The 13,027-nt window shown below is 41.5% G+C and overlaps 1 protein-coding gene and 1 non-coding gene across 2 annotated transcripts in view; one reads left to right on the top strand and one right to left on the bottom strand.

Moving 5' to 3' along the window:
* Positions 1-5,551, bottom strand: part of CASD1 (CAS1 domain containing 1) — a 28,711-nt gene extending 23,160 nt beyond the window's left edge. The window contains exons 1-2 of the mRNA XM_071429019.1: positions 5,165-5,551; positions 29-125 (exon numbers count right to left, since the gene is read on the bottom strand). Of these exons, the coding sequence (XP_071285120.1) occupies positions 29-125; positions 5,165-5,297 (230 nt within the window). The 5' untranslated portion in view covers positions 5,298-5,551. The remainder of the gene's footprint in view (positions 1-28; positions 126-5,164) is intronic.
* A 5,189-nt stretch (positions 5,552-10,740) lies between these two features.
* Positions 10,741-10,814, top strand: TRNAN-GUU (transfer RNA asparagine (anticodon GUU)). Its single transcript has one exon. It is a non-coding gene; the product is annotated as a tRNA-Asn (tRNA).
* The last annotated feature ends 2,213 nt before the right edge of the window (positions 10,815-13,027 follow it).

Raw genomic sequence — 13,027 nt, 5'->3', positions numbered from 1 at the left:
GATGAACAGAAGACATGAGTTTCCTTACCTATTTTTATACTTATGCATCATACAACTGTGAGGTTGCCATACTTTTTCTCCAAGAAATCTCCCACTGGACAGAAGATACTCACATGTATCACCACCTTTGAAATGTTATATTAAGATCAGAATTCGGACACATTAAATATAAAACATAGCCCTGTTGCCATTATAAAAAATAATTTGGCAACATCTGAAAACAGAAATTGACATAATCAACAGCAGTAAACTGTTTAATTTTAAATTATTTAATTTATTGTAAATACATCTTGCACAAGCTTCTGCAAGTTGCCTTCTCACTCATCATGCAATACTTGTTCTGTAAATCCCACCCCTAGCCACAACATGTTAGTGATCCCACTTCTGCTGTCAGAAAGATGTTGTGACTTAGAATGGCATTTCCTTTAAGAGACACCAATCCCCTTTGCTATCTACTATCCCAAATACACTAATATGAAATTAAAGAATACAACTGTTGAATAAAGTAACCTTCTACACAGAATCATCATGCACAGCATCTTGTATAGAACATAAAACTCATTACAAGGTTTGCAAGACATATGGTCATGTGGTCATCTTTTAAGAGGTGATATGGGTTAATACACAAAAAAAACCCCAAAACATTTACACATCAATTTGCTGATGATTCTGAACTGCACTTACCTCTTCCAGTCAATAAACTTTATGCTAATTAAGATTAATCATTTTACAGGCGCTGATGTTTTAGGTCATGTTAAATTTCAAATATCTCAGTTATGAAATCAATGACTGTTATCTTCCCAGCTCCATGTCAGATTCTGCTGCTTTATAAACACAACTGAACCCATTCACTGCAAGAGAAGTTGCTCTCCAACATTTTTGTCATAGTTGGCATTTCCAAGCACTGACAAACAGGGAAATGGTTGTGAATGAAATGGTAGGGACTTGTTCTAGCTTGGGCAAGAACAATCCACCACTGCCCATACCTAACACTTTCTCTGAAACCTTCACTTCATTAAGCTCAACTCATACTTTGGTTTTCAAGCAACACAATTTCCCTAATTCTCAAACTTGAAAACTATAATTTCAAGTAAGTTGCATAAAAAATGAAACCGTCAGGAATAATAAAAAAACTATCTAATCAAAAGGAACATGAGTTTGATAATGAGGTGGTTTACAGCTATTACTGATAGGAAGCCCTCCACTTTGCAGATGATGACAGCTAGGATATGTATGAAAGTGATGTAAGAGTGAACTTTGTAAAAGAATATCTACCACTAATCAGACTCACTCTGACATCCATTAACTTGCTGAGAAAGATATGTAAGAAAATCAGGACAGTTATTCATGGTCAGACCAGTGGTCAGTCTAGCCTAGTGTTCCATCTTCAACAGGGGCAAAAAGCTCAGAGATGAGTAAGAAGAGGGCAAATAAACAATACATTCTTGCCTAATATTCTCCCAACTATGTTCATTCCAAGGATTTAGTGAAATGGATATGCAGTCTTCAAGTTCTTAGCACCCACAAAATCATCTGCCTTTATCTGAAATATGGTTTTTACTATATTTCCTTGGGGCACTCCCTGGTTGTTCAATGGAACAAGGCAGTCTGGATGCCATGATTTGTAGACCACTGTCACTTCTTTCTCAATCAAGTTTTCAAGACTGGAAGATGTCCCTACATAGAGGTCATGACCCAAGCTCAGTACCTCTGTCCTCCATGTCTTCCACCACAATAATTGTCCAACAGAGATCAATCCTTCATCCTACAGTACATTCACTGAAGTAACATTCCAAACACTGGTATACATTTCAAACATAGAGACAATATTGCACGTCAAGGGGTTATGCCTTCTTTCCCAACTCCAGGTACTGTTTATCTTACTATTGCCCTGAGCAATATTAGAAAGCTCCTGAAACTCATTCAGGCTATTACTGAAGTTTGGTATCTTCCTTTAAATGTAATAGTAGAAAATAAGGGGAGAAGATGAGGCAGAGGAATAAAACAAAACTGAAACAGCAGCTAAGAAAGTACAGAGGAGGTTACAAACCAGACAGTGCCTCCAGAAAAGCTCAACTCTGGATTTAGCAGGTGATATAGCAGCCAAAGAACTATGCTCATTTTAATACACCACAACTTCCTCTTAACCATCAATGAGATCTTAAAAGAAAAAACCAAACAAACAACAAAAAACCCAACCAAAAAACCAACCCAAAACTCAAGAAAAAGAATTTCAAGTGCCATTGTATACACAAAACACAGACCATTCTTTTTAAACTCTTTGTGTAAATTATCCTTCCAACACATAAAGTTTTATGCTCACTTAGATACACAACATTATAGTTATATAAAGTTTATAATTTTTCTGAATTTTTTTAATGTTCATTATTTTAATTTATCATTCCTCAAAATCATGGAATTCAATTGAAATTGTGAAATCTCAAAGTCTTCGTTCAGCACCAGAGCAGACTGTTTCACAAAGCTTTCTCTAAAATACATACTCTCAAAGACCTGGAAATTCAATTGTTTTCTATTATTCAAAGTAAAAAATGTAGTTTTAAACAGAGTGTACTACTGTTGATTCCAAGAATGTGAAATTTTAAATAAATTCTTATTTCCAAAACAGTTTAGGACTGTACCTTTGAAATATAACAACTGAAAGCCACAAAGCATTAACTTCACTGGATAGTATGTAAACATTGAACCCACTTAACTCTCCACAAATTAAAGACAGCCTGTACCTTCTCTTTATTCATATTCTTTTGTAAAAAAATGTCGGTGACTCCTAAATACAAGAGTCTTCCTGAACATAAATCCGACCTTCCACAACCCCAGGTCAGCATTTGTCCATACAAGTAAACTTTATACAGGCAAGTTTGACTGGAAGTACACTGGGCTGCTCCTATCTATAATATGTACTTGCATGGCTGTGGTCAAAATTAGCTAAAACCTTTCCATGTAATGACAATCAGACAAAAGGGGAAGTACAAAAGCACAACAAACACAGCAATCACTTATGTGACACAGCCTGGCTTTCACAGCCTTGCTACTTTGAACCTCTCTGCAGCCCTACCTCAAACACCCTCTGGAAATCATAAATGACCCTTTTTTGGGATATTTTGATATGAAAATCTTGGTGTAAAATGTCTTATGTGTAAAAGAAAGTGCTTTCTTGCGATCATTTAAAATGTATTAGCCAATTTCATTTGTCAGTTGATACTTTGTGAGTTATGGCACAATAAAAATCAATTTACCTTCCCCCAATAATTCCTGACATTTGAGAACATTCAGAAGTTACTTGGTTTCTGCCCAAGCTACAGAATTTTAGTTTATTATTTGTCATAGAGAAGCTGTTTTATTCTTCTGACATTTATGTTGCTCTTTTGTACACACTTTCCAAGTTCTATCATACCACTACTAAGAGTGGGTGACCAGCTGAGAATGAGTGAGGTGCCAGTGAGCTTTAGCTGTGCACTATCAGTGAAAACCTCTGCTTTTTTCACTACTTGTCAAAAGTATTGTGGCATTTGCTGAATTTCAACTGTTTGATATCACTGCAGGTTTGCAGAATGATCTCTTCGATTAAAGCACCTCTGATTTTATCTATCCTAGAAATTCATCTGCTGTAATTTTTCCACCTTCCTTTTCTAAACTTCTCTTTTGAACATTTTATGTTCATAGAAGCCCAAATTGGTAAATCTGTTTTCACTATTAGGACTCCATGTCCTCCCACCTTTTAAACACTTATGGGAAAACCTTTCCCTTACCTTTAATTGCTTCAAGAAACTAAAAGCCTTAGGTGAAAAAACTTGAAAGGTTTGTAACAATTCATACTGACTATATCAATTTACATAAAGGCCAGAAAAGTATCACCATTTTGCAATCTAAGACTCACCCCCCTCGTTAACTCTCACAGAATATACTGAAATTATGCATATTTTATTATCCTTGTAACCTGCTTGATATGTCACCCTCCATTTGCTTAGTCTTGCAATCCCTTTTTAAAAATTTGCCACCCTCCTTCTGTCCAGTTTTGTGACTCTTTTGTGCTTTAAGGAACACTGCACGACAGGCAAGTTCAATCACCTCATGCTTGATCTACTCTAGAATTCAGTAAATGCTTCCAATTTAATACTAGTCAGTTTATCAGGCTTACCGACATACCAGCTAGAGGGTGAATCTAGGGAATTGTAAACACAGAGATCCCTACCCCTTTTTCCATTTCCACAATGAACTGCCTTGCTCAGCCTTGTCTCCCATGAATGCTGGCAGCCAAGTGTTAACACGACACCAGCTGTGCTACAACAAACAGAGCCGCGGTCATCTCCTTACAGATCAACTTTTTCATTTACCCACAAAAACACACCGCATTTTTCAGCGTGACACAGAAACAAGTAAATATATCCTTCAGCGGCTGCATTTGCATTTATGGATCATGCCAAGTTTCTCTGCTTCAGGGCCGAAACAACCCTAGCGAGGAGGAGCGCGCCGAGCTCCCGGCGCCCCGTACCCGAAGTGCGCGGCCGGTCACGGCCGCAGTGACAGAAGCTCGCTCCGTGCCCAGGGCTTGGCCACGGCCACCGACAACACGTGAAGCCAACAGCTCTTTACTGCGCTCCATCCACCAAAGCGGCCGCTTTCGTTATGTTCGAGGCGATGGTTCAAAGAGTGAAACAATATATACCAGATCTCGTACCAATTAAGACTTTAACCACTAATTGCCAGGTAATTGGCTCTTTAATCATGCCGTACGGAAACAAGTGACAGGGAAGAAGTCACCCTCTACCCCTGCAGCTTCACCTGCCGCAGGCCGGGCCCCCGGAGCTGCGGCGAGCTCTCAGTGCAAACACCGCATAGCCACAGCCCCGCTCGCCCGCCTCACTCCGCGGGGCCTCGCCCGACCGCCGGGGCCTGCGGCGACCCCCGGGCCGGGCCCGCAGGGCCCCGCGGGCCTGGTCCCCGCGGTCCCCCAGGGTCGCGTCCCTCGGCAGCCAGCGACCCGCCGCGCCACGCTGCCCGACCGCCCCGGCCCGCCGCGGCTGCCCCGGGCGGAGGGACCCTCCGCCCTCCCTACACGGCCGCGGTTCCCGAGCTCCGCCGGGGCTCCGCCTCCCCTGCCCGGCAGCCGCGGCCCCCCGCGGAGCGCCCGCGGCCGCCCCCTCACCTCGGTAGCGGCGGGAGGCGGCGTGGCAGGCGGTGAGGAGCAGGACGGCGCCCAGCGCCAGCGCCTTGGCGCTCCTCACGCTGAAGTAGTAGTTGATCTCCCGCTTGCCCCCGGTGTAGGCCAGCGCCGCCATCTTGGCTCCTCCATGACAACAGCGTGCGATGGGGCGGGCGGGCGCGGCGGGGCAGCACTGGGTCCCCGCCGGCGGCCAACGCGGACCCCGCCGCTGCCGCCGTCCCCGCCGCCGCGGCCGAGAACAGCCCCACGCCCCCCGGCCCACGGGGCGGAGCCGGCGCCCCTCTCAAGGCGCCGCCGCTTCCCCTCGGCCGCCAGCGGGCGGCCCCAGTGTTCGCCTCCCCGCCCCGCGGCGCCGTGAGGATGCGGTGGCTCCCGGTGGATTCCACGGGATCGCACCGCGCTCGGCCCGAGCCCCGCAGCTGAGGGGACGGCGGCGAGGCGGAGACCCCCTGGCGACTGTGCTCCGTGAACGAGGAGCTGGGCGAGGGTCTGTGCCCCACACGGGCTTCGTTCCAAATAATGCGCTTTTTAAACACTTGTCACTCTTCTGTTGACAACGAAATGGCCATTCCAGGCTGGGAGACGCTCACTCCCTCTGAACGCGGGTAACTGTACAAGAAAGCTGACACACAGAATCCAGAATCAGTTAAATTGGAAAAGACCTCTGGGATCATCGAGTCCAATCTGTGACCGAACACCACCTTGCCAACTGGACCATGTCACTGAGTTTAAGGAAAGACACGCAGTTTTTCCTTAAACACCTCCAGGGATGGTGACTCCACCACCTCCCGGGCAGCCCATAATCACCTTTTCTCTGAAGAAATTCTTCCCAATGTTCAACCTAAATCCACTGTGGTGCATCTTAAGACTGTGTCCTCTCATCCTATGGCTATTTGCTTGGGAGAAGAGGCCGACCCCCACGCATTTACCTGGGTTTGGGGGACGCATGAAATGACTGCTGAAATCAAACCTTGTTAAGATTTACAAAAGGGAAATTCTGCTCCTCCACAGGCAGCTACCTGAGTTGGGCAGGAAATCTGGGCTCCAAATCCAGTCCCCTCATCAGAGATGGAGCTGCCACCAAACCCTGCAGGCCCAGAGCAGGGCAGGCTGTCACAGGAAAGGTATTTCCACAAAATAAAGTAACCATATATAAACCATATAAACAAATTTAAAACTTAGAAAATGTGTGCAGTATGTAGTCACATGATGTTGTGTACGTACAAAATTTGAGTTCTAAGTATTATTCTGATGTGTGCTGTTACTATATATTCAATATATGTCCCATTTCAATCCAACCAATGTCTTTACTATCTGCCAACATATAGTCTATACTTCTTTCCTATTCAAGTCCGTCTGTTGAGTCATTCACCTTTTCAGTACCTTTTTTAAATAATAAAAGTACTTCACTCTTTTAAATCTCTCAGGTTTATTCTTTTAGGGAAAGAGAGAGAAAAATGGTGCCAAGCATACAGATGGGTAGTTACTTGGTTATGTTTTTCCAGAAAAACCCCAACAAAACCAAACTAAAACAATGACAACAACAAAAATCCAGACAAACCAACCCCCCAGTTTTGGTTGTCATAGGGATTATTTTACTCCATAAATGAAAAAATCTCATTGATGCATTATTTTTTTCTCATACCTCATTCAAAAAGCCAGGAATTTTCAAAGCCTTCCTACTGTGAACAATCTTTATTGTTTGTTTAAATTGTTAAAATATTCCTGTTAGTGCTTCAGTTTCTTTGTCTTAATTTCATATGCATTTTATACTTTAAGAAACAACTGAAACACTTTTAAACGTATTCTCTAGCTCGAACATTTTGTAGCTTTTTGCATTGTTGCTCATTAATGATTCTTTACAGTCTTATGAAATATATCTTTCCTGCAGTCATTGAGGACTACAGATACTCTTCTTCTTCATCTGTTTATATAATGTTTGTTCACAAACAAATGAGACTTCATCCAACCAAAACATATTTACTTCAGCCTGTCTCATTCTGCAATGTAAATATGTTAAGTTTGAGGGCTATGAGACAAGTTCCATTTATGACCATGAGTGCAGCTCCTCAAAACTTACCCAAATTGCTGCTGTTTCTATAAGCAGTGTAGATGCAGAAAGCATCTGGGGTTCTGCCGCAGCTCCTGGGATGTTGACTCAGCTTCTCAGTTAGAATGGGTACAATTCTTAAGCAGGGAAATTTAATTTATTATTTTATTCTCAGAAGCAAAAAATTAATTCAAGTCTCCACAACAAGGTTGTCTCTGGAGAATTTCAGGGATTTTCAACTAAATCATCTTTCTCTAAAAGAGCAGCAGGAACTAAAATGCTATCAAAACAACCATAGTTCTGTTTATATACATCTCAGAAAATTACAACCCTTAGAAATAGTAATTCTGTCCTGCAGCCTTTGGAGGGCTCTTTCAGATCTGCTGCCTGCTGCTGGGAGTCCCTGGGCATTCCTCACTTGCCATGAAGACCTAACACTGATCTTTAGCAATTCCTGAAAACTCCATGTGTGGATTTCAACTGTATTATTTTAGGACTGTACCAATACATGCTGATACTGTTGCAGGTTGAGTATCTTAATTACAATAATCCCCCTATGTATATTAAATATTTATATAGGTGTGAGCAAGACATCTGCTTTTGCTTCTTTGGAGACATTGCTTAGGAGTTTGATAATTGAGATCCCCTTCATTCATTCAGAAGCTTTTGGCTGAAGTGCTATGAGTTAGGAAGTGGTTTGCATGCATGTGGTCTCTCTTCTAACACATTCCTCCTTGTTTTTCATAAGCCAATTGAATTTGGCCTCATGACATACCTAGGTAATTCACACCAAAACCACTATATATAAAAGGCCTGATAGAAAAGGCTAATTAGGGATTGTAAAGTACTCTATAAACCCAACTCCGGACATGAACTATTATCAGAAACAGCTTTGTAAATTGTGTACCTTCTTTATTTTCCTGTCTGCTGATCAACTTAGTGTGCTGAAAGTAACCCAGAAGGCTGCCAGCCCTTCTGATCAGTCAAACCTCAGCTTTTGGTTTGCAAATGCTACAGCTTCCTATTGGCTTTCTGCTTGCTCTGCTGGAAGCATCAACGGCCATCAGTGGGAGGGGAACACTTAGAGCAGCCACAGAGAGAAGACCCAGAGAAGAGAAAAGTGTTTCCTTTGAGAGGCAGAGGAGATATGACACTGCTGTGCATGTGGGATAATGTGTATAAATATTAAAAGTGAAATGCCTCTGGAAGAATTTCAAATATGTTTTTTCTACAGGGGTAGCCTTGGGTTAACTGTTTTAATTATTTCCATAAGAGGCTGTGGTGTTTCCTATGGTCAGTAATGACTGATGCTGTCATTACTGAGGTTTTTGGCTGCTCTATTTCCTCTATGAATCAATATAATAACAGTCAGGAATGAAGGGGTTCATCCCACCTAATTCCACTCACTCACAGAGAACCAATCTATTTTAAACTAATCCCCTCCCTCTGCAGAATTGAGAGAGCAACTAAGGTGGTAATTTACTTGTAAGTTAGAATAAGGTGAATGATTTACCATGAGGAATGGTGACTTTCTGTTCAATTTAGAAAACAAATTTAAATTGGACAGATGTCATTTACACAGATATAATTTAGATGAGGTAATTCTTCTTTTAATTCTTCCTGACCCTTCTTGGCAGGCTCAGCATAAATGGAAGGAGAACTTGTGCCATGGGTCAAACCTGGCATGCACATATGTGTTTGCTGATAAACTGAGCTGGCAGGAGATGTCCTTTTTTCCTGTTTTCAGTATTACAGCCATGTGTAGCTTCTTGAGTTGCAGCAACTGTCCTCAGGCAAAGGCACAATGTAATCACAAGGACTGGGAGCCTGTAAGAAGATGAAGTGGCTACGGTAGTATTAAGTCAGATGTAACAGAGAGCTGACATTTAAGCATTCTCAGGGGAATAGTAGGCCATTCTCATGTGATATTTTTCCCTCTGAATTTGTGTATAGGAGCATAATAATTTTTTCACAAGTCTATGTAGCAAGGAATATAAGCACCAGAGCTAGAAAAAAAATGATCACTTACCTCTAATCTTCAAGTTTCATAAGGGAAATGATCACATCTTCATATGGAACATTCTGTTTGTTATTTAATAAGTAGAATATTCCCTACATTAACTTACATGTTAAGCATTGACTAATTAATTAGTAGGATCTGCCATACCCAAAACCATATTACTTCTAAATTTAAATGGTGCAGCATTGCCAGATTGATCTGGTCAAATTGTAATTCCAGAAACAAAGCTGTGTTTCCAATGGATTCCTGGGCGGTGTAGTATTTTCAGTTATACAGCTTTTGCTAGGACAGCTTTTGGGTACCTGCCAGACTTTAATTTCTGGGTTTTCAGCATCATAATGATAATCAATTTTTCCCTAAGAATCAAGTTTCCATGTGTCATGTGTATGCATGGTAGCCACCTATTGCAAATATTGGATTGCATGAATGAAGAGGGAGTACAAAGTGTAAGAAGTCTTTTTCTCAGTGAACTTGTTCAATCAACAAGTGTAGTCTGAGTACGGAATTTGTAGCCAAACACTGAAACAAGTGAGCCTTCAAACCTGTGGTTCCTGGAAATTCTATCAGCAATTACTGCTTTTACAGATTTCTAATCTTGTAACAGTTATAAAAATGGTTTCTCAATAGTCTGTACAAAAATCAGACTGATATTAAGTGAAGTAATTATGAAATCACATGTACAAAGGCCATATTTAGCTTTATCACTAAGTGATAAATGCATCTGCTGTTCTATAACATGAGGCTTAATAGTGTTTTCCTTTCAGGCTTCTGTGGGTCTGAAACAACGATAGATCAGATGAAGACAGGGAAGGGAAATGGGCAGAAAGCAAATATTTTAGTCATCTGTCCCCTTTAATTAAGGACAGTCAGGGGGCCACACCTTTCTGCCTCATGGGGTGTGTCATTGCTGTGCAGCTACACAGTCCTGAGAAAGGGGCTGGGACCCAGCTCAGCTCACTAATACAAATTATTTTTCTTTCAGCTGCTTGCATTTTTATCTTTAAAGCTTTGTATCCATCAAAGCAATGTGTTAAGAATGTTTGGTTTTGATGAGTTTTTTGGTATGCAGGTGTAAGTTTTTTCTATTCCTCCCCTCTCTTTTCTTGACTCCTGGTTGAGGAAAAATGGCAGTCAGTGTTAGTTGCTTTCAAATTGAGTTATTCTCTTTTCATTAAGGCTTTGTTTCATATTGTTTCCTTTTTCATGGTTCTCCCTTGTACTCCCAGTTGTGCCTTCTTAAAATTCAGAATTCTTTATAGGGCAGCCTTTGGAAGCCTACACTGGCATAGTGCAAGCTCTGCTGTGTTTGTGCAGCATTATAAGCCTTTCCTTCAGGCTGCCAGCAATACAGATGCCATGTGATGACCATGTTCTCTTTTAGCATCTCTGCACTAAATCCCCGCTACTTGAAATTGATGTTTTTAGGAACATAAATTTATTTTGGGTAGGAAAATTATTTTTTCTTATGAAGATTTGAGCACCCAGGGAGTCTCTGTGGCGCAATCGGTAAGCGCGTTCGGCTGTTAACCGAAAGGCTGGTGGTTCGAGCCCACCCAGGGACGTGTTTCTGCTTTTCTTCTGCCATGGCAGGGGTTTGGAACCAGATGACCTCAAGGTCCCTTCCACCCCTAGCCATTCAGTGAAACTCTGGAAATTTGGAATTCTCTCTTAAGCCTCAGGTTCACTGAAACCCTTGTTTGTTGAAGTATGAAGCCATGAATTAATAGACTAAAATATTTCCATGCATCATTATTTAAAAATGAAATTGTATAGAAATAGTTTCATTTTAGTTGAACATGGCAACGTTCCCTATTCTGTCAAATTTCTTTGTCTGTATGGAGCTCTCTTGTGTCGTCTGTGAGCTGTAAAGGATCTGTGTTATTTTATGATGTTGAAATAGAAACACATATATACAAAATATCAACATGGGCTACTGTGCACCTCAGGCTTAGCAAAGATTTGTCATTTAGGAATTAACAGGTAACTGAATAGTTGTGCTATTTCCAGCAATTTTGTGTAACTGGTGAGTTGGAATCTACAGGAGAGCTATTGTTTTTTGCCCCTAGCTTTAAATCTCCTGTGCATAGCACACTTTAATAATTGCTAGATGACTGGCGGGTAGATCTAATTCTTTGTTGTGTTGTTTTTTCTTATGCTTTAAAAATATTTGAACTGAAAGGTTTAACTAACAGTGTATGGTTTTCTCTAAAGCCCAAAACCAGAACAAATCCATATGCAGTGACTGCACTGGAGCCCATTTTCCTTCAGCAGCTTTCTTGTGGACTCTTTTTCAGGAGCTGTAGTGATAGGACAAGGAGTAATGGGTATAAATTGAAAGAGGGAGAATTTAGCTTAGATATTAGGAAGAAATTTTCTACTGTGAGTGTAGTTAGACACTGGAACACATTGCTTAGGAAGATTGTGGGTATCCCATCTCTGGCCATGTTCAAAGCCAAGTTGGATAAGGCCTTGAGCAATCTGGTGTAGTGGGAAGTGCCCCTGCCAGGTGTGGTCATGACTAGATTGCTGGGGTACCTGTTGCCGATTCCCTGACTTCTGGGACTCTGGCTGGGCCCTCCCTGGGGGGCTCCCCTGTCAGGGGAGACCCTCCTGGAGCAGTCTTGTGTCAGGAAAGAGAGACATTCTGGATTTTTTCGGTCTTCAGGTTCTTGTTTATTATTATCTTCTCTAGAGTTTTGCATGCTGTCCACACAAGGCTTAGTGCACTGGAAAAGCACTGCAAAAATGGCCAACAATCCCTTGTTAGAAGGTCTTTCAAAGCTAAACTATCCAATTAAGAACTGACACCTAGACTATTTCCCTTTTAACCCAATAACTGATCCCACAGAGCCCACAATGCAGATTTTTATGCCCAAATACAAAATGCCACCAAACCCATGAAGAAGGAAGAAGAAGAATGAAGAAGATACCCAGGATGACACCCTGTGCCCTCCATCTTTCTTCCATTCACAACATACTAAAAATCCCAAAACCTAAATTTCTCACCTAAGTGATACACCTACACTACTCTCTATAATCTGTTTCACACTTTAGTGGATTCTAGCCTATCTTGAAGTTTAGGAAACTTTCTCCATGAATGAGGGTCAAAGTCAGTGCTCCCCTGGGGGTCAGGGCACCCCAGAGCAGACAGAGAAATATTCCTGGTGCCCTGGGTCTCCACACTAGAGGAACTTTCAGGTCCACTCCCACCCTTTAAAATTCTATGATTCTATTTTATGAGCCTAGCCTTCTCTCACAGAGCTCTCTTTCCACAGACCTGTTTTCCTGGTACATGCAAAGCAATTTGGAAATGGAATACAAATCCCAGTTGGTTTTTAACACACTAGATCCAGATCATATCAAATAATGAATTTAAAATTTATATTTTTTTAGAAGGCATGCTGTCCTATATTTCAGAGTTTCAGGTTGTAAAAGGCTGTGAGTTTAACAAAAAAAAATGTATTAAACTTTGTAAGCATGCTAAGAAACAAGATGAAGGAGTCAGTAGAAATCAATTCAAGTAGTGTCCATAGTGTGTCTGTGCAGTGCATCTTCATGTGAGAGAAAAAGAGGTAAAGGAGTTTTCACACAAAGCCCACAGAAAACAGCTACTGAGTTGTTGCATATGAAATTTCCACAGTATTTATGTAGAGTTAACATAGAGAATGGATTTTTAGACTAAGCTTCTGCAGCAGAGAATAAGTAGAATGTAAGAACATTGCTATGGACCAAGAAAGAAGGTGTGAGAGAAACTCAGTTAATCCATAGGTCAGTC

The sequence above is a fragment of the Agelaius tricolor genome, unplaced genomic scaffold (genome assembly GCF_023055355.1).
Source record: "Agelaius tricolor isolate 1412-34295 unplaced genomic scaffold, bAgeTri1.0.p SCAF_6, whole genome shotgun sequence".
NCBI lineage: Eukaryota > Metazoa > Chordata > Aves > Passeriformes > Icteridae > Agelaius > Agelaius tricolor.
The sequence above is the reverse complement of the archived record's forward strand: the minus strand, read 5'-3'. Positions and strand labels throughout refer to the sequence as shown.